Source organism: Leptodactylus fuscus, chromosome 7, assembly GCF_031893055.1.
Source record: "Leptodactylus fuscus isolate aLepFus1 chromosome 7, aLepFus1.hap2, whole genome shotgun sequence".
Taxonomy (NCBI): Eukaryota; Metazoa; Chordata; class Amphibia; order Anura; family Leptodactylidae; genus Leptodactylus; species Leptodactylus fuscus.
In genome coordinates this window covers 108,682,006-108,708,614 of record NC_134271.1, presented here as the reverse complement: position 1 = coordinate 108,708,614, position 26,609 = coordinate 108,682,006, and the positions used below count along the sequence as shown (strand labels likewise).

General features: G+C 40.0%; 1 protein-coding gene across 2 annotated transcripts in view; it reads right to left on the bottom strand.

Moving 5' to 3' along the window:
* The window catches only part of SLC35F4 (solute carrier family 35 member F4), a 193,285-nt gene extending 166,924 nt beyond the window's left edge, over positions 1 to 26,361 (bottom strand). For both annotated transcript variants that reach the window (XM_075282772.1, XM_075282774.1), the window contains exon 1: positions 25,721 to 26,361. In XM_075282772.1, coding sequence (XP_075138873.1) covers positions 25,721 to 25,823 — 103 coding nt within the window. In that variant the 5' untranslated portion in view covers positions 25,824 to 26,361. The remainder of the gene's footprint in view (positions 1 to 25,720) is intronic.
* Between the last annotated feature and the right edge of the window lie 248 nt (positions 26,362 to 26,609).

Genomic DNA, 26,609 nt, shown 5'->3' with positions numbered 1-26,609 from the left:
CTCTCCACTCTTCCTCCTGACTCTGGGACCTTGATATCGAAATGAAATGCAAAATTTACTTTTATCTGAAAACACCTTTGACCACTGAGCAGTAGTCCAGAACTTTTTGATGATATTGTAATTTATTGAGATGTACTAGTAATTCTGCCTTAATGTACTTTGTAGCTCAAAACTATAATCTATACAATCTTAAAGGAGATTTCCCAAGTTCTTTGGGACTCCCCCTCCACATAATTTAATTTCCCCTTAAGTAGCCCCACACAATGCCCCCTTACTCCCTCAACCACATAAAAGAAAAAAATAATAAAGTATACTCAACTAACTCCATTCCCATGAACCTGAAGGCTCTGGCTGTAATGGTGTCTGTAGCTCAGTTCTCATCGCACTTCCCTGCCACAGATATCATCACCAAATGCTGAATAACGGTGCTTCATGCTCCATTACTGTATTCGAGCTCTGTGTGTCACACATATAGAGTTGAAATTGCTAGCTGCTGTCCAGAACAGCTAGAAAATGGGGAACAGTCCCACTCGATCTGATTTGCCTGAGCAGGCCCCCACTTCCATAGGGCCAGGTACAGATACATGGTTTGCCCTGAGCTTAACAGTGTACAGCACAAGACTACTGAAGGTATTTATTGGAGACAGCAGTCATATGGGATTAAATGGACACTTCACTTCTTCCACCATGTAAACAAAGGCCATCAGGTACCATTGTGGATGAGCACTGTGCTTGCCTATCTCCGTCAGTCCCATAGAGATGCTGCTGCTCCATTCTAATACTCCTGGCTGCAGCTTTGTGATCGGGTGGGATAAGGGGGACACAAGACCCTACTTTGGTCAATCACTGGGAGTCCAGTCAATAATTAGTATCTTGTTATTATTGGATAATTCCTTCAATCAAAGCATCTTCCCAGGCATGTAAGTAAAGCCTTATCCCTGTATAATGAGATGCTAATGTCTAATATACCTCTCTCTTTGTTCTCCATCATTTGCAATCAGTTTACATTCTGTGTCTAAGAACCAGCCTTGACCTATTCCTGCTTACACATGTAATTGGATTTCTTTACAATGAAAGATTTTGCGCTGTTGTGTTTTTTGTATTTGTATTATCTTAAATGGCTCTTATGTCTGATCTAACAAAGTAAATGAATATTATTTCAAGGGACGACCATTTCATGTGGCCAGTCGCAGATGACGTGGAAACACGAGGCTACATTTTCAGGAACAGCCATGTGATAACATTATGTTTCCTGTCAGCCCCATTCGTCTCACAAATGGAAATTGATTGCTGACAGGAAGAAACTTGGCAGATATATAGATCTACGGTCTAGGAAGGTGCAAGTAGAGCACTCGTCCTTTTAACAAACATTTACATATCTAGAGGGGGTACAAGGCGATTATTAGGCCAAAGACGACAATGTATTAAAAAAAAAACCTGTCATATTAGTACACAAAATAATTTAGAATTTCATTTATGGGACAAAGAACATTTTGAATAATGACATTCTCACATATTTAACTAAGTACAGTATATTGTCAATTAAAAAAACACAATAAATACAATGTAAATGCAGTTTATAATGTTAAATTATTACAGGGGTCTTCACATTACTCAGAATGGTCTCAATCTGTATCTTCTCAAAAAGATCATAAAGGGACAATTTTTTAGCAATTCATTTACTTTTGCCATTTCATTCTGCCCAGGTGCGAAAATGACATTGTAAGGGTGCTTTCACATCATGTTTTTCACGCCAGTTTAACTGATCAGTTAAACGGATCCGTTATTTTAATCAAAAAACCGATGCAAACGGATGTCAAATCAGGCATCAAAAAGATTGATCCGTTAACGGATGTGCATCTATTTGCATCAGTTTGCATCAGTTTTTTGCTAAAAAAAAAAAAAACGGATCAGTTTTTTATGTTTACCTTGTGAAACACTAATTAAAGTTTGTTGATAGAAAGAGGAGCTGTCCCAAAGCACTACAAGTCACAGCACAAATAACAAAAAAAAGTGATGTGACTTGTGCTTTTGGGGACAGCTCCTCTGCCATCCCCCACATGTGCTTCACATAGTACCATTAGTGGTAGCACATGTGGGGGAAGAGCAGCCAAGTGTGCTGCCCCTAATGGCTGCTACCCCTTCCCCACCCCTGATCCCAGCAATAGATATTCTGCCATTGTGATCCCCTTAAAGTAAATGTCTGCCCCCTCCCTTACCTTGTCCCAGCAGGAATGACATCTCCATGGTATCTCCATTGGTCTGCTGACTGACACGTTTTTATAAGGTAAACAGCTGTAAAAATGTGTCAGTCAGGCGGACCTAAAACGTAATGTGAAAGCACCCTAACTTGGCAAAACCTGAAAAATATTGCTAGTATAGTTATTATTGCACCAGCTCGCACTCTAAAGACATACTGATAGCGAATGTAGATTGTGAACCCTATATGCTACAGTGACTTACAATGTCTATAAAGCGCTGCAGAATATGATGGCGCTATATAAGTAAGAGAAATAAGTAAACAGAAAAACCCATTTAAGTCATACATACATACATAACTTCTGAGATTCTGAGGGGACCCCTGAAAACAAGGCCGCTCACAGGGTGTCATGCTGCGATCACCCTCAAAATAGCCTATAAGATGGGGGACTTGGAAGCAAGTGTTCGGTTCTCATGTAGTGCTACCACAGGAAAGCGAATTATTACAAAGTTCTCATTCAAATCAATGTCCTCTATCAACACAATAGGTCTTCAGATATTCTTATTAGATGCCCTCCACTATAGATAATAGATCCATGGGACCATTACTATATCATTACGTTGGAATTTCCTAATAGAGTATTTAATAATTCATTTTCTTAGCCAGACAACCCATTTAATCAAGTAGACTGAAATCAATTGGTGTTGGTGAACTTGAACTTATGTTTCTTCACATTAGAAGATCCTTAAGATATATGGACCATTGACTATCAATACATCTAATTAAATTAGAATTGTTTAGATACTCAATTTGTCTTGGCTAAACTCGAATATGTGTGCTTTATTTCAGGTAACCAAATAGGATGTCCATAATCCAGCTGTCTCGATTTCTTGATTGTCAGGAATCTATTGCTGATGGGAAGCGTGTTAGTGGCAGCCAATGACATACATGGATGTAGACCATGAAGAAGGGCTCCCAGGCATGGTTGTCAACACTCTAAAATTATTTTGCTTAATTTTAGTTATAGAATGCCCGAAACTATGACCAGGTCAGCCATGACACATAGAGCTCCTTGAAATGTCTTGGCTTTTACAACAACCAAACTTTTTTTTATAGACATTAAAACTGATGAGATCCCCCCCACATTAACATCAACATATATTCGGCTCTTCAGATAGGAAGTTGGAACCTCCACCACCATTGAATAGGGTAGTGCAACAATTTCTGCAAACCCAGCTTAAATGAATAGGTTGGCCGCAGTAATTTCTGTATCAAATCTACCATGTGTGAATACACCCATATAGTCCATTAGAAATATATATGTAGCTATAGCAGGAACGGCCACTGTTATACAATTCTCATTGCTGATCTTTGGGATTAAAGATCAAAACTCCAAAAATAGCCACCTTCCGCTTGCAGATTTGAGCACCAAAGAATACACAATGTTAAAGGGATTCTATCATTAAATCACAATTTTTAGTGACTAACACGTAGGAATAGCCTTAAGAAATGCTATTCTTCTCCTACCTTTAGATGTCTTCTCCGCACCGCTGTTCCGTAGAAATCCCGGTTTTCATCGGTATGCAAACGAGTTCAAACAGCACTGGGGACATCCCCAATGCTACGAGAGAACTCTCCAGCGCCGCCTCCATCTTCTTCAGGAACGGCCTCTTCACGCGTCTTCTTCTGGTGCTGTGTAAGCGGCCATTTTTCTTGTGCCCGCGGGCATGTGCAGTCTGCTCTGCCCAAGGCCTAGAAGTTGGACCACCAGTGCTAGAAGAAGATGCGAAGAGCTCGTTCCTGAAGAAGATGGAGGCGGCGCTGGAAAGTTCTCTCACAGCATTGGGGATGCCTCCAGTGCTGTGAAAGAACTCATTTGCATACCAACGAAAACCAGGATTTCTACCAAACAGCGGTGCGGAGAAGACATCTAAAGGTAGGAGAAGAATAGCCTTTCTTAAGGCTATTCCTACGTGATAGTCACAAAAAATTGTGTTTTAATGATAGGATCCCTTTAAAGAGTAATATATATATTAGATTTCACATGTAAGAATATTGTGTGATGACTCATCCTAAAGATAAAAGATGGCTCTGTTTCATGTCAGAATCTCATCAATGGGTCCTACTCCACAAAGTCACTTCTGACCTCACACTCATGTACGAGTACATCACAGTCCTAAAAGAGTCTCGAGTGATCTGTAGGATAACAAAAGCCGATAATTATCATAAACATCACATTCACCTTTCATATTAAAATGTCTGAGTATTTCATCTGCCGTCATTTAGTAAGTCTCCTGTTAAAGATGGAGTAAAAAGAGCGCTTGTATATCACTGGGGTTCTAAGACATGCGTGTTAGGTTATCAGACATCTATTAAGTAAAACTATTCAATCATTATAGTAAAAGGGATTATTTGCTTTGAAAATGTATTTTAAGAATTGTTTTCACAATCAGGTTTTCTGATACAATTTATGAAAGGGAAAGAAATTAAGTAGGACAGATGGTTCTTTACTTTTTCTCAATCCAGTCCTGTCTTTGGCTTCAAAAATTGCATGAAAAACACTGTCCATTTAATTGTACCCCCATAAGGGATCATTAAGAATAAGTTGATCGCAGGATAAAATTCTCAGCAATCAGCTGTAATGTACAATAAATGTGCCTGTTCCCTGCAGCACCCCCAGAGGAGAATGTAAACATTGCACAGTTTTCATGGATACCACTGGGATATCCATGTAATGCACAGGCTGAAAATTCCCTAATAGGGTATTGACAAAACATGCAGGGAGCGCTCACACTAGGCTCGCCTTACTCCCTTAAGCAGACACACCCGGAGAGAAAAGGCGGAGAAACTACAACTCCCAGTAGGCTGTTCAAAGCAAGTTATGTTCCTTTGCACTTGAAGAAGGGCGACCTGTGCCGAAACATGTTATGCTGAACTTTAATAAAGAGGTTGTCTTGCAATCTGGTGAAGCACAGTCCTTTATCCCGGTCCATACATGTTTTGTCCACACCATTAGTGAATAGGATCCAGCTGCTTAATCACACATAGGGAGGAACCCCCCTACAATTGGTTTCCAGGCGCATATGGTAGTTGTGAATTTTTCACAACTCCACCAGGTGAGAGTTTACCAAACTATTATCACCATAACCTTACCTATACAATATTTCACCATATACAGCTCGGTGCTGTCTTGTTTTTCATTGTTTTTTAATAGGGTATTGGGAACTGTATTTTATTAAACCCTACAACCCTAGTGGGTTACAAGTTACAAGTCACAAGTTACATGAGATTTGTTTTTTAAATTTGCTGTGGTCTTTCTGTGCTTTTTGTAATATCTTATCAATAAGCAACAATAAATCTACAACGCCACTGTGTCACCGTGAAGTGTATGATGAATCGGCAAGTGAAATGACTATATACAGATGGACTATAATGTCCTCTCTCTTTACACTTGCTCCACCTTTCTGAACTTTCATAGTCTGAATAGGATGCCATATTTACTTTTTGGGTGACACTTTGCCTGGTTGTCCATATACTAAATTGTTTACCATTGAGGTTGTTTTCAGAAAATCAGCTTTGAGGCAGTGTTCACATCTGCATTGTTGGTTTCATTAGGAGCCTCTGTCATAGTTTCTTTCTAAAATTGTAGATGAAAGAGTTAGACATGATAATTACCTAAGGGTTCGCTCACACAGGGCAAGAGGGGGCGGATTATGGCGCTGAATACACGTCATAATCCACCCCCTCACAATGGAGGTCTATGTAGACCACTAGCGCTCACGGAAAAAAGATTTGACATGCCCTTTATTCAGGCGGATTCTGCTGTTGATTCAGCTGCGGCGTCCGTGACACTACCCTCCGGAGTAGGGCCATTCATTTGGGCATAACCTGGAGTGGAAAGCCGTGACGAATATGCACCGCAGAATCCCTGTGTGAACTCAGCCTAACAGTGCCCATTACAGTCAATGGTGTCTATTGGGATCTGTTTGTTTGCGTCCTATGACTGAAGTGTTCCCATCATGATTTCCTATAATGGAACACAAAAATGGTAACCTTGAAAGAGATGTGAACACAGCCTTATTTGTTTCTGACAGTACATTGGTCCAGTTCCTCATATATCAATACTATCTAGGAGGAAATGAATCCCTGTTGCCCAAAGTAGAAATGTCTGGTAGAGATGAGCGAATAGTATTTGAAACGGCAATTCAGAATACCACGATACCATAGGAATGAATGGGAGCGGCCGGCGCGCAGGGGGTTAAGCTGCGTGTCGGCTGTGTGCCGGCTACGTCCATTCATTCCTATGGAGTGAGGTATTCGAAACGGCCGTTTTAAATACTATTCGCTCATCTCTACAGCCTGGAACTACCAGCAATAACCAGTGGTCTGCTAAAATATTGTATGAAATACCAAAGCTTTATTTTGGATACTGTCTATTACAGGGAAGTTATCGAGGTGACAATATAATGGTATCTTGTAGTTTCTACCAGTGATACAGTCTCAGATTTGAAATCTACATTAAGGCTCCACGTTGCGGAAAAGCAGCAGAGCAAAACGCTGCATTTTACATTACCAGCAAAATGAATGAGATTCTGGCTAATCCCATCCATACATTGCAGAAAAAAAAAAATACTGCAGAAAACCTGACTTTTTTTCTGCAATGTGTGGATGGGGTTAGCCAGAATCTCATTTACTTTGCAGGTACTGGTAAATGCACTTGTTTTTGCCGCAACGTTTCCACAGCAGCATAAACGCTGCATTTTTGCAACATAGGGCTTTAACCTTAGTTCACACGGGGACATGGACGCTGATTTTGACAGTTGATTTCGCGGCCAAATCAGCCTCCATAAAATGGAGCCCTATGTGAATTTCTAGCTTTTTTTTTTCTGCTAGCTTTTTTTATTGCTAGCTTTTTTTGCTAGCAGAAAAAGAAGCGACATGACCTTTCTTCAGGCGTTTTCCGCCTGAAAAAATGAATTGGAGTCTATTGGGCGCTGAAAAAACAGCTAGCGGGTTTTTGGTCGCTTTTTTTTTGCAGCTGTTTTGGCAAAAACAGCGACTGAAACAGCTAGCTGTTTTTTATCACACTTTTGGAAGTGACATCCCAGAGGAGTGGCCATGGGTGTTGGCTGCTTCCTGCAGCCATTTTGTGACAGTACTCATCACAGCACAGCACATCTGGATACAGCAGCATTTTTGATATCAAAGATAGCAGCTTGCTATGAAGTAGCAGTGAGCTCTGCTCAGTTGGAGATGTGTGCTAAAATGGCGCCTACAGACAAAAAGGGGTTGGTTTTGGCCATGCCCAGTGGGCTGGCTAGTTAAAAAATGGGCTGGGGAAAAAAAAAGCTTCAAAAAAACAGCGACCAAAAAAGCGTCAAAAACAGCGTCAAAAACAGCGTCCAATGCAAAAAACAGCGTCCAAAAAAAGCGAGGCTTAAAAATCAGTGACAAAATCAGCTAGCTTTTTTCACGTGTGAACTTAGCCTAAATATGTTTTTATTTACCAGGGAACCCCTTTATTGTAAGTTTTAGATGATGTCCTGATAAGAAGGTAGGAAATTGCTATATTGACCATTTTTGGCCTTATTGTTCTGTTATAGATATACTACACATAGACCACTGTTATATAACATCACCACAATGTACTTGCTTTGTTATGAGCTGTTTCCCTTTTGAGGTGTAAAGATGGGCCCGAAAGTTTCATAAACCACATCTTACTCATGTAGAAAAACCATTTAGAACCTGACTTACGACCACCCAGCCATCCCTGAATAGCAAATCTAGCCACTTATAGCGGGGCCGGAGAGGCTGACACATCACTGGGCACATTTAACATTCCCGGGTCTGGAAAAGTTCAGTGACAGCCCCTATGGGAGCCATAACAGTCGACATATTGACTACTACCTAGATTTCCCAGGAAAGCCTATAACTAAATAGGCAAAATAGAATTTTTTACAACCTGACAAGCATTGACAACTGAAGGATTTATAACTACTTGGGTTTTTTTTTTTTTGTTAGAAGGAAATGTGCAACTTGTGCTATAAACCATGCGCTAGATTCAGATCCAGACTTTCTTGACTACGCGGTTGACCTATCTGGCTCTTCTCTAATCAGATCTGAAACTTGATTGGTTTCTTAGAATTAACTTGAGAGTCTAACCAAATACCACTTGACTATATTAGTCATCTAATAGATTCTCCTGACTGGTTTCATGTATAATTTACAAATGAGAATCTACTGAAGCAATTACCGAACAAGGCAAAAATCAATTACAATTTTACGTAGCGGTAACAAAGGAGCAAGACGCAACCACTGCTTCAGATACAAATTAGCATTGCTTAAATGTGCTTGAAAATGTACCGCATACAGCACACTGCAAAAAAAAGAGAGACACTGTTATTTAAGAAGAATCAATGAAGTTAGGAGTGAATATCACATCCCATTTAAGACATTCATTTATGGACCAGATCTTGAAAGTCAGTGATATGTGAAGGCGGATAGACTGGTTTTCTCACAATATATATTGCAATTAGGAGAAAAGTCCGCCGCTGTAAATTGGCTGTAAACACGGGGGGATTACTAAAGTTTCCACTTATAGGGAAAAATGTCTTGTCTTTTGTCCTATTAAACCTGAATTTATACTGGCCTAGCATTTATCTATTACTAATATCTATAATCCTAGACTCAACGTCATGAATTTTTATTTTTGATGTTATCCTAAAAGGGGGTGTCTGGTCTAGAAAGCTCATGTTCAGAATCAGGGGTGTAACTTGAGGGGGCTAGAGGGTGCAGTCGCATCAGGGGGCCCATAAGCACTGGTATCAGTATTGAGATTGCAGCTTCCATCTGGTCCATAAACCAAGGAGACCCACAGATTACCTTAACCACACTAAGGTGGATTAAACTCCTTAGCACTAGAGATGAGCGAGTACTGTTCGGATCAGCCGATCCGAACAGCACGCTCCATAGAAATGAATGGATGCACCTGGTACTTCCGCTTTGACGTCGGCCGGCCGCTTAACCACGTGCCGGCTACGTCCATTCATTTCTATGCGAGCGTGCTGTTCAGATCGGCTGATCCTAACAGTACTCGCTCATCTCTACTTAGCACCCATAGCCATCACTATCAATAATTTGTTGTAGGGATGAGGTAGGGGCTATTTTTTATTTATTTTTTTAATTAATTAGGCCAGGGTAAGTGAAATTCTTTTTTTGTTTTTGAACATACTCACCTGTCCCTGGTGCTCCAGTGTCTCCCAGTATGGTCCAGTTAAGGAGCTCTGTTATTTCTTCTGGTAGTTCCCTCTACACGTGACCCTCTGAGGCCACTTTATCAAGAACACGGGGCATCATTACCTCTGATGTCCCAGGATCCCTTGTTTAGGCCTTCCACCAAAGAACACAGCTGAGCAGCAGGACCAGACTGTGCTGGTAGGACACTGGTGCCCCGGGTAAGGTGAGTATGATTTTTTTTCATTATTATTTATTATTTTCACATCCCCCAGCCTAATTAGAATATTTTTTTAGCCTGGACAACCCCTTTAAGAATAAGGTCCCACATTGTGGAAAAAGATGGTTGTTTGTTGCAGATTTTGCTGCAGTTTTTTGAGCCAAAACCAGGAGTGAATTGAGTAGAAGGGAGAATAATAGTAATAACTTTATTTATATGGTACATACATATTCAACAGCACTTTACATGTCAGAGAGTACAAGAACAGACAATATTGTACATTTCACTATGGCAAAGGAATTAACTTATTGAATAATAGGAGTGAGGGCCCTGCTCATATACAGTAAGTACTTCCTATATGTTTCCCATTTCTTTTGTAGCAACTCCATTGCTTGGTTTAAGAAAAATGCAGCAACATCTTCAATAAAAAGGCAGCTTTTCTGCAACGAGACCTTAGCCTAAGGCGATACATAGCAAAATGCAACGTGTTTACCACTTTTCGGTTGTGTTTTGCACCCGCGTCCTCCCCCAGCATTTTTACAGGTAATCCTCTTGTCCCGAATGATAACTGAAACCCTCAGACAAATGTAATTTTGCCTTCCATGTACTTGTTCTCCTGCAGGAGAAATGATGTAGTTGACAGTAGTGTCCACTGAATCCAATGAACAGTTTAATACACTGACATGCTGGGTCCCTGAGATAATGGCCTCATTTTAATATCCTAACCAGGACTCTTATGAGCTAGTCATCATATTGGATTCAGTAATGACAATATATAAGCCTTTTAACAAATTATAGATAATCTACAATACGATACCGTATATAATGACCACATAGCAAATTGTTATGTTACATTATATACCTTATACAGATACTGCCCGCACAACTACTCATCTATCCCACATGGAACATACTTAATAAAACTTGGCAAGGACAAATCAGCAATGATCTCGTATCCAGATATTGAGCTGTTAAAGAAGATCCAATTGCCAAGTATAAGTAACATCTTTTTCTGTTAATATGCAGCACCCTAGAGAGCCATGAATCTGTATCTCAAGCCTCAGGCCAGCTACGCCTGGAGGTAGACATCTGGATATGTGTTGTCATTTAGAAATGTGGGCATCTCACTAGCTTAGTTAAGGCACCGTTGCTAAGGCTGATCTGCTTTTGATGGGCTTACTTATACATGACATATCATATAAGACCCTAGATTGTTCAGCGCTTTAGATGTACAGGTGATATGGAAATAGTGTGGAAGTGTGCATATGTGTAAGTATAGGTCACTCAGATTCTCCCATTTACTCCATTTGACACTGTTCAACATAGACCAAGTCTCAAGGGTCGTATCTAGAGAGTAGTGGTCAATGATTCCTGCTATTGATTATAATTGGTGACCCCAAGGTTCAATTCTGCATCTGCTCTCTTTTACAGGGGTAAAAATGAAGAGCGCTATCAATATCATTCAGAGGACACTAAGCTATATAATGTAATATAGTCTGTGATAGAAATACTGATTTCACATTTCACTCATCTTGTATGTTCTTGTAGTCAATTAAAGTTGAAGACCATGAGATCCACATTATAAGTTGAGTTATTTACTGGTTGTATGGGCTTCCATAAGGCAAATGAGGTTCAGTGTGGATCAATGTAAAGTTACTGTATGCATCTGAGTAGTAATAATGTGCATGCACTACATGTCCTGGGGTAGTAATACAGTGGGAGTCACTTATAGAGGTGGATATGGGTGTGGATCATAAAGTAAATGCAATGACAATCCGCTACTCCTAAGGCCGGCAGGATAGTGGACCCATGAGACAGGGATGTAATCTCAGCAATGTGAAATGCATTAGAGCAGAGTCATCTGCACAAATTCATAAAAATGGATATGTCCTGGATATGAAAAAGATAGAAAGAACAGTAAAAAGAAAAAACTACTGTACGAAGGATTTTATTTATGAGCAAAGATTAAGAGTATATTAATCTAGCCTTGAGGAATAGACTGGGGGAGGCATGATACATGTATTCAAATGGAAAAGATATATCACCTCTTATATAATATTGAGCAATTTAGGTGGTGTGACCCATAGTCAGTCCACAAAGGTGTTAGTCTGGTTCACTTGTCTACGGTAAAATACATTGTATCCTATAAATTATTATGTATTATACAAAGCGTGATGTCTTTTGGCAGGAGAATATCTAGAAAAGCTTGGGCTTTATATCAAGCCTTCAATAGGCTTTGTCTCTGTCTATCTAAATGCCATGGTCAGTACTGACAGCTCAATCAAAGGGTTAACTGAGTCATCTCTGATTGTAGAAGTTGCAGCGGCATGTTACCTATTGTCCAGCAGTAAGGACTGACAGCGGTGTTAATGGTGGAACAGAGAACTGATGGCTCACTGCTCTATCATAATATTCAGTTATATCTGGGGAGTGGTCCTTCTCCTGGGGCCCCAACAGCTCTGATACTGTGGAAGCAATACTGGATACTATGGTGGCAGAAAGCAATAGCAAGTTAGGGGCAGGGTAGTAACCGTTAAAGGTTACCCACCCAATACAATATAGGCTTGTATTGAGAGTTGGTCTGTTGAACCACAATAAATTTTGGATTCCAGCTGGGAGTTCCTACTTTGTCTGGCCTGTGGATGTTGGTGTTGATTACCGGGAGACTGGGGCTATTTTTAATTGAGCCATTAAGTGGCACTAAGTTTTACTCTTTTTCTATATGGTACCTATATATATATATACACACACACTAGGGCCTAGGAGCTTCATCTTGTGCCTCTGATTTGATATATGACATTACTATCCACCTTCAGCTGTCTATCTTACTGAGGCTCAATTTATAGTCAGCTACAAGGTGGGGATCCATCCCTGACCTTACTAATGGTCCCTATGGATGCTTGGTTTATCCTTATTAATGCTACCCATAAATTACCAGCCTGACGTTCTGATGTCAGGGAGCACCAGGCTGATGCTATAACTCTTAATAGCATGGATTTATAGTAATACGTGGTAATACTATCTTACCCTACAATATATTACACAGCCAGTAACGTTAGTGATTCTTAAGGAAAAACATCATGATATTGTGTACTGTATATATGAGAAGTTACATTTAGTTTTTCTGGAGTTGCCCAGTGCTGAGGAATTTCTGGGAAGGTGTACATAGGTTACTGGGTCAAATTTTCATGACCCCCTCCCTTTTATCCCGGCCTTCCTCCTGCTTCACCTTTCAGATTTCTCCTTCTGTGCCTATCACAAGTCTTCTCTGCAGCAATTTGTCAACGCTGCCAGTGCTCGTATCCCAGCACATTGGAAGTTGCCATGGTGGACCTTACCGTGTCTCTTCGGGACGCCCGTGGGGCCTTCATGGATGCTTTGACGCCATGGATTCTCTTCCAGGGTTCACAGTCATACCGTGTTCTGATGGGCTGAGACAATACTGCCGGCCTTCTATCTACTGCCCCCCTCCCTCTCCCCCCCTCCTTTTTTTTTCTTTTTTCTTTCTTCTCTTTCTTGTAAAAAAAAGTTACATTTTGTAAATTCACGTGTATCTGCTGTTAATCTTTGTATCCCTTTACACTACATCATATTTAGGTGTCACAGTGTGAAAGCAAAGGGTGGATACACTATGATAATAATATAGCACGCTATCCCACTCTGCGCTATTCATGTAGGATGGTCGCTGTATTACAAAGTGATAGACAGTCATGTTACAGGCGACTTTAGCACTTATATAGGTTACTACTGCAACATCTGTACATGTACAAGATAAGAAGAACTGTCTGACAGAATCGTCAAACTGCATGGTGACAACCTATTGGGATTTTCTTTCAATGACTAACAAAATAGCATTCTGACTCCTAAAAGATGTCTGAATTAAAAAAAAAAACTAATTAAATTAGTATTAATGAACGAAGTCGGATTCAGGATTCCTATGCATTAGCTAGGGTAGGGGGTACAACCTACTGATGTAAATGCGAATTTACAGTATATTCTATCTTCCTTCTATCGGCAATGAAATGAAATTAAAGGGATTCTACCATTAAAATCAAATATCTTCTCACTAACACATAGGAATTCTCTGCGCCGCCGTTCTGTAGAAATCCCAGTTTTCATCGGTATGCAAATGAGTTCTCTGGCGGCGGGCCCTAGCGCTCAAACAGCACTGGAGGCATCCCTAATGCTGTGAGAGAACTCTCCAGCGCCGCCTCCATCTTCTTCTGGGGGTTGGCTTCAAACTTATAGGCCTCGGGCAAAGCCGACTGCGCATGCCCGCTAGCCACAAAAAAATGGCTGCTTACACAGTATTGTATCGCCCAGTGCTGCGAGAGAACTCATTTGCATACCAGTGAAAACTACGATTTCTAAGGGAACGGCGGCATGGAGAAGACATCTAAAGGAAGGAGACAAATAGCCATTTTTAAGGCTATTCCTGCGTGTTAGCGAGAAAATATTTGATTTTAATGGTAGAATCCCTTTAACCCCTTCCCGACATGCGCCGTAATAGTACGGCGCGTGTCGGGTCTGTAACTATGGCGACCGTCATAGCCGCCGGGTGTCTACTGCTTTAAGCAGTAGACAACCAGCTCTAATGCCTCCGATCGGTCCCCGGACCGATCGGAGGCATTAACCCCTCCGGCGCTGCTGTCAAAGGCGCCGGAGGCGCCATTTTCCCGGCGGCGCATGGGCGCCGCCATTTTGGCAGGGATCGCCGGCTCCTGGAGCATGCTCCAGGGCCGACGTCATGTTGCCATGACAGCTGGGAGCCTTGTTAAAGGCTCCCAGCCGGTCTGCAAATTCTCTCTTTTGCAGCCTGCAAAAGAGATGATGATTTTTTGCAATGCATTAGCATTGTAATGCATTGCATTAGTGATCAGACCCCCTGGGGTTCAACACCCCTAGGGGGTCTAATAAATGCAAAAAAAAAAATAAAAAAAAAAAGTAAAAAAAATATAAAAAGTATTAAAAGTTCAAATCACCCCCCTTTCCCTAGAACAAATATAAAAGTAGTTAAAAACTGTGAAACATATACATGTTAGGTATCCCCGCGTCCAAAATCGCCCGCTCTACAAATCTATAAAAATATTTTTCCTGTTCGGTAAACGCCGTAGCAGGAAAAATAGTCAAAAGTGCCAAACCGCAGTTTTTCACTGTTTTGATTCTGATAAAAATTTGAATAAAAAGTGATCAAATGCATCCCCGTACACCTATGTATAAAAAAGTTACGGCCGTCGGAATATGGCGACTTTTAGAAAAAAAAATTTTTAACACTGTTTTGGAATTTTTTTTAGGGGTCAAAATGTAAATAAAACCATATAAATTTGGTATCCCTGGAACCGTACCGAAACACAGAATATAGGGGATATGTCATTTTGGCTGCACAGTGAACGCCGTAAAACCAAAGCCCGTAAGAAAGTTGCAGAAATGCATTTTTTCTTCAAATCCACCCCATTCTGAATTTTTTTCTTGCTTCCCAGTACATTATATAGAATAATTAATGGTAGCATCATCAAGAAAAATTTGTCCCGCAAAAATTAAGACCTCATATGGCTCTGGGAGCGGAGAAATAAAAAAGTTATGGGGTTTAGAAGGAGGGGAACGAAAAACGAAAAACGAAAATCAAAAAATGCCATCGGCGGGAAGGGGTTAAGCTATTTCTACCAGGATCCACCACAAATTACATTTGATCGCTGTGGTCTCAGCAGTGGGACATTCTGTACTCTGCCAGTAGACCATTCTTAGGACTAATTCAGATGACATCTTTGTGCTTCTTGTCTTTTTGTGTATACAACAGACCCAGACCAGTGGTTAATGATGCAAGTCACAGCCAGTTTTCCACACGGACACACAGTCAATGTCACCAATTGTCAGCAAGTCTATCTCTTCTGTGGACATTTAGATCTCTACATGTGAAAAAAAAGTATTATAAATACAACTGGGGTGAATGTCCTCCAAAAGCCACAATATATGGTGTGTAATAAGAAAATACTCTACAAAAAAATGTACCATAGAAAAATATTAATTTATTGACAAAAACTATGTAATTATAAGATCATTTAAAAAGCAAAACTGCTGATATATTCCATTCCTTGGTCACTCACATAATATGAGACAACCCACCCAGCATCCCCTAACTAGTATTGCCTCAACTACTGACGGATAAAATCCTATAATATTCACCAGAATATAGAAATTTCTAATATATTAGTAGAAATCACAAAATATAGCATCAAGATATCAGGCAAATACTATACTAAACTTAGCAGGGACTGGGAGTAGAACCCACGTGTATCTCCGCAAAGGTTTTCTCACGAGTATGATGTGGCCTTTGCCTTTGTGGTGATACCTGTGGGGTTCCATTCCTGACCCTGGATTAGTAGCTTTCTATTGTACACCAGAGGAAGCCTTAACAGTAATACGTGTGAGGTTCCATTCCTGATCCAATCTCCTTTAAACTATTAGTAAGGCAAGAAAATCATTGGAAATCTATTTCTCATTAAGGACAATTCAGATATGGGGGATAGATATTGTGATTAAAATGAGACATTTCTAGTACATGCTTTAAATGTCTTGCAGACAGGGCTGGAGGCAAGGGAAATTGGTTTTTATTATATGAGAACTTAATGGTAGTACTATATAAGCTCCATAAATGGGTTATTGCGGACTTACATCTTGATGATCTATTCTTAGGACTATCCTACAACACTATTTTGCTCCAACACTCAGGACCCCCACCCAGCTGGTTGTAGAGACTGTTTAGGTGAATGCTGCGGCCTCTTTACTGAATACCAAGCACATTGCTGTACATATTGTACTGGCCGTGTTTAGTATTACAGCTCAGCCACCACTTGAATGGGACTAATGCTCTACCATGAGACTAATGAATATGACCGTGACCTCTTCAAACAGCTGGTCAGTGAGGGTCTTGTGTGTTGGACCCCCTCCTGCCAAATATTGATGACCTATTGAAAACCTATTTAAAGACATGTTAGCTGAATACTGTATATTTGAGCACTAAACAATGGTATTATGTAGGCTCGAGTCATTCTATATGGTGGCATTGTGGTGTGATGTGGGCTGATATGATAAGAATAAATGTCTAAGAATGTTATGTATGGATGGGGCTACGTTGCTTATTGCCCAAAACTCAAACTAACCCAATGTTAGAGGGAGGGAAATTTTAAAAACTATTGATCTCCCAAAGGTGAGGGGCCCATCTCTGGGAGAACAGAAGACACAGGACTCCCACCTACTATATATTTGTAGCATATGATACGGCTTTACCATAATAATAGTGGTCAAACCTTTGCACAAGAAAGTTGGGTTTGTTTTCCTACTTTAACCCCTTCATACTACCTCCTTAAAGCAGCTGAACTCACAGAGGTAGAATTGAAAATTATAGCTTTAGAGACAAACTTCACAACACAGCAGAGTCAGTCTACATAGCCTAAATCTTGAAGGAAATCACCTTCTTGATGGCAAAGTAATATAGCAATAAATGATGGATAACTTGTTTCCAGATATACCTTATCTAACTTATACTACACTTTAAAGCAACCTTCTAGTTCACAATGAAAAGTTATCAATTATATACATTATGTGATCAAAAGTATCCGGACACGTGGCTGAAAATCCCTTACAAGTTCGTGGCGCCCTCCATCGGTAATGCTGGAATTCAATATGGTGTTGGCCCACCCTTAGTCTTTATGGAAGGTTTCTTGGGGAATGGCAGCCCATTCTTCACCGAGTGCTGCACTGAGGAGAGGTATCAATGTAGGTCGGTGAGGCCTGGCACGAAGTCGGCGTCCCAAAACATCCCAAAGGTGTTCTATAGGATTCAAGTCTCTGTGCAGGCCAGTCCATTACAGAGATGTTATTGTCATGTAACCACTCCGCCACAGGCCGTGCAGTATGAACAGGTGCTCAATCGTGTTGAAAGTTGCAATCGCCATCCCCGAATTGCTCTTCAACAGTGGGAATCAAGAAGGTGTTTAAAACATCAATGTAGACCTGTGCTGTGATAGTGCCGTGCAAAAAACAAGGGGTGCAAACCCCCTCCATAAAAAACACAACCACACCATAACACCACCGCCTCCAAATTTTACTATTGGCACTACACACGCTGGCAGATGACGTTCACCGGGCATTCGCCATACCCACACCATGCCATCGGATCGCCACATTGTGTACAGTGATTCGTCACTCCTTACACGTGTACACATTCGTCACAATGTTTACGCTCCTTACACCAAGCAAGGCGTCGTTTTGCATTGACCTGTGTGATGTGTGGCACCCAATCACCTGACCACGTTCGAAGTCCGTGAGTTTAGCTGAGCGCCCCATTCTGCTCTCTCACGATGTCTAATGTCTACTGAGGTCGCTGATATGGAGTACCTGGCAGTAGGTGGCAGCACAATGCACCTAATATGAAAAACGTATATTTTTGGGGGTGTCTGGATACTTTTGATCACATAGTGTAGAATTAAAATACCTGAAACTCTCCTTTAAAATTTTTTGGTGCACATTTTTCAGTTCTAAGTCCCCGCCATCTTCTATAAAATGGCCACCACAATTTTTGAACACTACTTTGGTAGTCTGAAACTCTTTCCGCTGGTCCATCTAAGAGTGGGGGGAAGGGGGAGTGAATCACATTTCCAAGGTAGAGCATGCATTAAATAGTCTGAAAAGATGCTGATCAATTTACAGGAATAAAAAGGGGACTGGGAATCAAGACAAACCCCACCAGAAAGATTAAAAGGAGGCATCAGGTATTGTAACCAAGTATTACGTATCTGTTATGGATTTCTGATTGTGAGCTAAAGGGGTTCTTTAAAGGGGCCAATTCACCAAGCTAGGGGTGTAGCTATCGGGGAGAAGTGGCAGCAGTCTCTGCTACATATAATATAGAATTTATTAATGTCATCATAACACAAAGAGAACAAATACAAGTAGACAGAAAAATTGGTGGAGGTCAATGGCATGGACAAGATGAATGATAGATACACAAAATTATTTCATAAAAGGTGTTAACACGTGCACATAGACACAAGCATACAGTATAGATAATAAAATTATTTATACTGTGTGCTTGTGTCTATGTGCACGTGCTAGCACCTTTATGCAATAATTTTGTGTATGTATCATTCATCTTGTCCATGCCATTGACCTTGATCAATTTTTCTGTCTACTTGTATTTGTTCTCCTTGTGTTATGACATTAATAAATTTTGTAATTTCATAAGAAATTTTGTGTATGGTGAATACTACTTTTTCTTTTTTGTGATTTATTTATTGTTTGGATTTTGTGCTACGAACTACAATGGAGCCTATTATTTTGGGTGGACACTCTCTGTATAAGATGTGATTTCTACATCACCCATTTGTACCATGTTGTTGTTATATATATATATATACAGTCCTATGAAAAAGTTTGGACACCCCTATTAATCTTAATCATTTTTAGTTCTAAATATTTTGGTGTTTGCAGCAGCCATTTCAGTTTGATATATCTAATAACTGATGGACACAGTAATATTTCAGGATTGAAATGAGGTTTATTGTACTAACAGAAAATGTGCAATATGCATTAAACCAAAATTTGACAGGTGCAAAAGTATGGGCACCTCAACAGAAAAGTGACATTAATGTTTAGTAGATCCTCCTTTTGCAATGATAACAGCCTCTAGTCGCTTCCTGTAGCTTTTAATCAGTTCCTGGATCCTGGATGAAGGGAATCGACTCAGGCATTCATGCAGAGGAACAATTACAATGCTCTGGAATGGCCATCCCAGTCCCCAGACCTGAATATCATTGAACATCTGTGGGATGATTAGAAGCGGGCTGTCCATGCTCGGCGACCATCAAACTTAACTGAACTTGAATTGTTGTGTAAAGAGGAATGGTCCAAAATACCTTCATCCAGGATCCAGGAACTGATTAAAAGCTACAGGAAGCGACTAGAGGCTGTTATCTTTGCAAAAGGAGGATCTACTAAATATTAATGTCACTATTCTGTTGAGGTGCCCATACTTTTGCACCGGTCAAATTTTGGTTTATTGCATATTGCGCATTTCCTGTTAGTACAATAAACCTCATTTCAATCCTGAAATATTACTGTGTCCATCAGTTATTAGATATATCAAACTGAAATGGCTGCTGCAAACACCAAAATATTTAAAACTAAAAATGATTAAGATTAATAGGGGTGCCCAAACTTTTTCATAGGACTGTATAAGCCACAATACAATGCTCTAACAGACCTTGTCCATCCATGCAATGTATACTTGACCATTCATTTCAATGGCTTCCATTTAATATTACATTTCCCCAGTAGTGACTGCTGGTACAACTATACAGAAGTGGACTTCTATTTTTTGAAGACGTTGTCTTCATGAGAGACCCCCTTTAAAGCTTTATATATAATGGACAGACAACACTGTATAGTGATGCTAAGTACTGTGGGTATAGCATTCACCAAACATACGGCTCACCAAGTTAATATGCAATGTGTTTGTATGCTATTTTCGCAGCATGGATCTTACAATACAAAGTGACTAGGTGGATCCACTAAACTAATAGGTGTGCTATGTTAATACCATTGCCTGCCACACTAATTATGATGGTGAGCATTACATCTGTACATGATGATTTGTTATAATATTTACATGTAAACTTTACCTACATTTAGTCTCCAGTTAAGAAATAAACTAATTATATTTCACAACATGTCCCCTTATTCATTTCTCAGTGTAGCATTGTTTATGCCTTTACATAGACCTTCACAATAAAATCACTTTATCTATACACACCGATAACATTAATTAAAAAGAAGTAATTAACACCTGCAGTGAATGTTTAATGATGTGACATGCCAATTATCAAGAACCCATAATTAATTAAATATACATCAAATACTCCAAGACAGTTTGTTCAGCAAGGCATACAATTTTCATCTCAATTAGCAAAAGTAAGGAAAGATGTGCTCTCTAGAAGAGGCTGCTATAAATACTTGTGATCTGTCTTTACCTAGACTAGGAACACCCAGCATTGTCTGACTTGCCAACTCAGAGTGCTAATCTCGGAGTCTTAAAGGAACACTCCAAGAAAAATGTATACACTGATGTACTATTGGGATTGCAACTTTACCTTCGCATAAAATGTGCCAAAAATGATGAATTGTTGATGCTTTTAGTATTAGGCCAAATTGTGCATGAAATTAGTTTACAGAAAGCCATATAGTTTCCCAAGCAAAGAGCATATGGTATTAAATGGGCCTGAATATGCCAAACATTGACTTACAATTCTGGCCCAAAGTAAGCCAATTGATAGGTAATATAAAGTAGACATTGTAAAGGTACACCAAGATTAGCATGCAATATCAGCCTGAGTGATAAATCTGACTTATTTTCTGACCACTGTCTTAGACTGGGTTCACACTACCACTGCTGTCCACCCCAGGGTTTCCGTCCTCAACCCTGGGGAACCTGGACATTTGAATGGGTTTTTAAAGGTGACCCCATGCAGCTTCTCCACGGTTTTTTTTGGAGGGACACAAAGTCAGACATGCAGGACTTTGTGTCTATGCAATAAAATCGGTTTCCAGGCGGAGAGGCAGCATATGGACACCTGCGGTCACCTTTAAAAAGCCATTCAAATGAATGAGTTTTAAAGCTGACTACCAGCAAGCCATTCCCTGTTCAGTTTCCCTGGGGTTTAGGACGGAAACCACGGGGCGGACAGCGGTAGTAGTGCGAACCCAGCTTAGCTGTTAGTAGATTTGGGCCATTGTGTTATTCCTAGTTCATGACTTTTATCTATAGTCAAGTCATGCAACAATCCTCCATGTCCTGCATTAGGTAGAACTCAGATTTTTCAGAATAATGATCCACTATTAACATAAAGTTGATGGGGATGATTTAGCAACCCTTGTGTGCTGGAAGACCAGTATACAAACCATGAAAAAAGTTACAAGTCAGAATTTTTGCATTCCACACACCACTTACCTCAAAGAGGAATATATCATCACCATTTATGCCACTTTTATGACATAAATGATGGCAGAAATCTACACCATGCAACTCATAAATTCTGACAGGGCAGACATTATCAAGACCAGAAAACAAATCAGTTGATATATATATATATATATATATACAGTCCTATGAAAAAGTTTGGGCACCCCTATTAATCTTAATCATTTTTAGTTCTAAATATTTTGGTGTTTATAACAGCCATTTCAGTTTGATATATCTAATAACTGATGGACACAGTAATATTTCAGGATTGAAATGAGGTTTATTGTACTAACAGAAAATGCGCAATATGCATTAAACCAAAATTTGACCGGTGCAAAAGTATGGGCACCTCAACAGAAAAGTGACATTAATATTTAGTAGATCCTCCTTTTGCAAAGATAACAGCCTCTAGTCACTTCCTGTAGCTTTTAATCAGTTCCTGGATCCTGGATAAAGGTATTTTGGACAAACAATTCAAGTTCAGTTAAGTTAGATGGTCGCCGAGCATGGACAGCCCGCTTCAAATCATCCCACAGATGTTCAATGATATTCAGGTCTGGGGACTGGGATGGCCATTCCAGAACATTGTAATTGTTCCTCTGCATGAATGCCTGAGTTGATTTGGAGCAGTGTTTTGGATCATTGTCTTGCTGAAATATCCATCCCCGGAGTAACTTCAACTTCGTCACTGATTCTTGAACATTATTCTCAAGAATCTGCTGATACTGAGTGGAATCCATGCGACCCTCAACTTTAACAAGATTCCCGGTGCCGGCATTGGCCACACAGCCCCAAAGCATGATGGAACCTCCACCAAATTTTACAGTGGGTAGCATGTGTTTTTCTTGGAATGCTGTTTCTTTTTGGACGCCATGCATAACGCCTTTTTTTTACAACCAAACAACTCAATCTTTGTTTCCAAAATGAAGTTGGCTTCTCCAAATGTGCTTTTGCACACCTCAGGCAACTCTATTTGTGGCGTACGTGCAGAAACGGCTTCTTTCTCATCACTCTCCCATACAGCTTCTATTTGTGCAAAGTGCGCTGTATTGTTACCGATGCACAGTGACACCATCTGCAGCAAGATGATGCTGCAGCTCTTTGGAGGTGGTCTGTGGATTGTCCTTGACTGTTCTCACCATTCTTCTTCTCTGCCTTTCTGATATTTTTCTTGGCCTGCCACTTCTGGGCTTAACAAGAACTGTCCCTGTGGTCTTCCATTTCCTTACTATGTTCCTCACAGTGGAAACTGACAGGTTAAATCTCTGAGAAAACTTTTTGTATCCTTCCCCTAAACAACTATGTTGAACAATCTTTGTTTTCAGATCATTTTGAGAGCGGGCTGTCCATGTTCGGCGACCATCAAACTTACCTGAACTTGAATTGTTTTGTAGAAAGAAATGGTCCAAAATACCTTCATCCAGGATCCAGGAACTGATTAAAATGGTGAATACTACTTTTTCTTTTTTGTGATTTATTTATTGTTTGGATTTTGTGCTACGAACTACAATGGAGCCTATTATTTTGGGTGGACACTCTCTGTATAAGATGTGATTTCTACATCACCCATTTGTACCATGTTGTTGTTATATATATATATATACAGTCCTATGAAAAAGTTTGGGCACCCCTATTAATCTTAATCATTTTTAGTTCTAAATATTTTGGTGTTTGCAGCAGCCATTTCAGTTTGATATATCTAATAACTGATGGACACAGTAATATTTCAGGATTGAAATGAGGTTTATTGTACTAACAGAAAATGTGCAATATGCATTAAACCAAAATTTGACAGGTGCAAAAGTATGGGCACCTCAACAGAAAAGTGACATTAATGTTTAGTAGATCCTCCTTTTGCAATGATAACAGCCTCTAGTCGCTTCCTGTAGCTTTTAATCAGTTCCTGGATCCTGGATGAAGGGAATCGACTCAGGCATTCATGCAGAGGAACAATTACAATGCTCTGGAATGGCCATCCCAGTCCCCAGACCTGAATATCATTGAACATCTGTGGGATGATTAGAAGCGGGCTGTCCATGCTCGGCGACCATCAAACTTAACTGAACTTGAATTGTTGTGTAAAGAGGAATGGTCCAAAATACCTTCATCCAGGATCCAGGAACTGATTAAAAGCTACAGGAAGCGACTAGAGGCTGTTATCTTTGCAAAAGGAGGATGTACTAAATATTAATGTCACTTTTCTGTTGAGGTGCCCATACTTTTGCACCGGTCAAATTTTGGTTTAATGCATATTGCGCATTTTCTGTTAGTACAATAAACCTCATTTCAATCCTGAAATATTACTGTGTCCATCAGTTATTAGATATATCAAACTGAAATGGCTGTTGCAAACACCAAAATATTTAGAACTAAAAATGATTAAGATTAATAGGGGTGCCCAAACTTTTTCATAGGATTGTATATTTAAAAAAAATACTGAAATAGTAAAGCTACATAAAATTTGATGGGATGTCGTTATTTTGATCTATCATCTTATATAAATATAACCTATTGTAACAATTAACATTTACATCCAAATGATAGGATAGAAAAGATTGATCAGTTTGCATCAATTCACTACGATCAATGTCACGTGACAGTTTCCACACCATTTATAGAGTTGTATGACTTGGCAGAATTCATGCTCCATGCAACTCGCCTCACTCTGGCTGAATATAACTACCGGTAGGGTCCCTTATGCTAAAACCCAGAAGGGGTCTCATAGGTTTGACCCCTATTATTGTATCATTTTGGTGGTTAATGTTGTCCTTTTAATCACTGTATAATAAAAAAAAATATGGCTGAAATGAAGCTGAAAACCCATGAAGCCATAGAAGCATAAAATTGTGATGGCAGGAGAAGACCAATAGGTCCATCCAGCTTCTTCATGTGCTTTTATTCCTTCAACAAGGATAACTTTACATGGTTCCTAGAATCTTTCCTATGTGCTATGGCTCTTTCCAGTTTCATTGCCCATCTTTGAATGCACACTATTTCACTGATGTCATTTTGATAGTAAAGTGAAAAAAATAGGTTTGAATTCTTTTCCCATCTGACAGCTTGTAACAATTCTATCCGGTATAGCCAATCCTCTTTAAGATAAAGTAGCTCAATTCTCCTTCCTGACCCGATTTCTACAACATGGGGAAATCTATCAGCCAAACTGTGCTGCTGACAATGTATTGCTTAGAGTGATAACACTGGATGTAGATGTGAGAATTATTAGGTAAGGGATGATGTTCAGCCTATGGGTGTAAACACGAATATTTCATGCACTGACAGCAAGCAGATATATTGAAAGTGAAGTCAATGAAACACCAAGTAAACTGGAAAGTTGCATCATTTATCATTATACAAAGGATAAAGTTTTTGTATAGAAAAGGAAACCCCATTTAACTTAATAAAGATGTGAATCTCTACTAACGTCGTCTTGGTGGAGCTTGGTTATCAGAGTATAACTGTATTAAATGGATAGATGATCCTGTAATCTCTAGGAAATCAACGCCAGTAATAATGTATTAAAAGCTTGGCTGATCCTGACCTTCCTTCTACTGTGGAACTACAATTTCCACAATATCCTGCCTACTTCCTTAGGTGTGAACCATTCTTGTTGCTGCCATTTGCCAGGGAGCTGTTTAATATGTACAATAAGCTTAAAGAACATTTGCTCATGGACCTGCCAGACAAAGACCAACCACAGAGTGAAAGCTTTAGTAAGAGGCATGCTGCAGTTCTTCACCTACATTCATTTCACAATCTGAATTCCAATGCTGTGTTGTTTCTAGTACCTCATACAACAACCAACCATACACACATTAGGAGCTCTAACAATTCCTCTTACAAACCCAAACATCTCATTTTTCCTGCACTAATCATCTGACACAAAAAGCATATTTTATACAGTGCCTATACTCATCTGAATGCCACAGTATGACTAGTCATCTGTCACCTATACACAAAGGACGGATAAAGAGCATATGTATTCTCTTCACATGCATTGCAATGAGCAACAATAGCACACACACACATTATAGAATCTGGTTAATCTTACGTTTCTGGCTGGAGTAACCTGGGTAATACCCATAATATCCAGTGATTCTTAAAATCCTGTCTTCTATGGTCGCCACACCGTTGGGGGCTGCTTTGACATCCATATAGATTGAAGGAATTGCAGTAGTGTGTTGGTTGAATTGCTCCTCACAGAGTTCTGTCTGCTTTAGTCTTTGATGCTAAGGTTTGTGTGGGATAGTCCCAAGTGCTTCACAGGGACCTAGCTAATACTTGTGCTGCAAGGTACTAAAATATTACTGTACAGTGAGCCTTTTGCAAGTCAATGTGCTGAGCCTCACTACTGTCACAGTCTGCTTCACTGATATGTGTTACACTTCAGTGATGTGCAGGTGCTCACCGAGGTGCTGAAGCAGTAATGTGCACACTGGTGAGTGACACTAGTGCTGAGTGTACTCACATCAGTTCCAGTGCTGAGCCACACTTATACGTAATACTAGTGCTGATGTCCCAGGATCTGATCCACACTTATGATAACATTAGTGCTGGTGTCCAGGGTACTGCTGATCCACACTTATACCGTATGCCAGTGCTGATGTCCTAGGTGCTGATCCACACTTATGTTGAGCACTAGGGCTGGTGTCCAAAGTTTTGAACCACACTTATACCAAACACTAGTTCTGGTTTTCAAGGTACTAGTGGTGCTGCCCAGTGATCTGATCCATACGTATACTGAATACTTGGGCTGATGTCCAAGGTGCTGATCCACACTTACAAAAAATGCTAGTGCTGCTGTCCCACAGGCTGAGTCAGAGTTATACTGTACACCAGTGCTGATGTCCCAGGTGCTGATCCACACCTATACGGAACACTAGAGCTGATGGTCCAGGTGCTGATCCACATGTATATGGAACACTAGTGCTGCTGTCCCA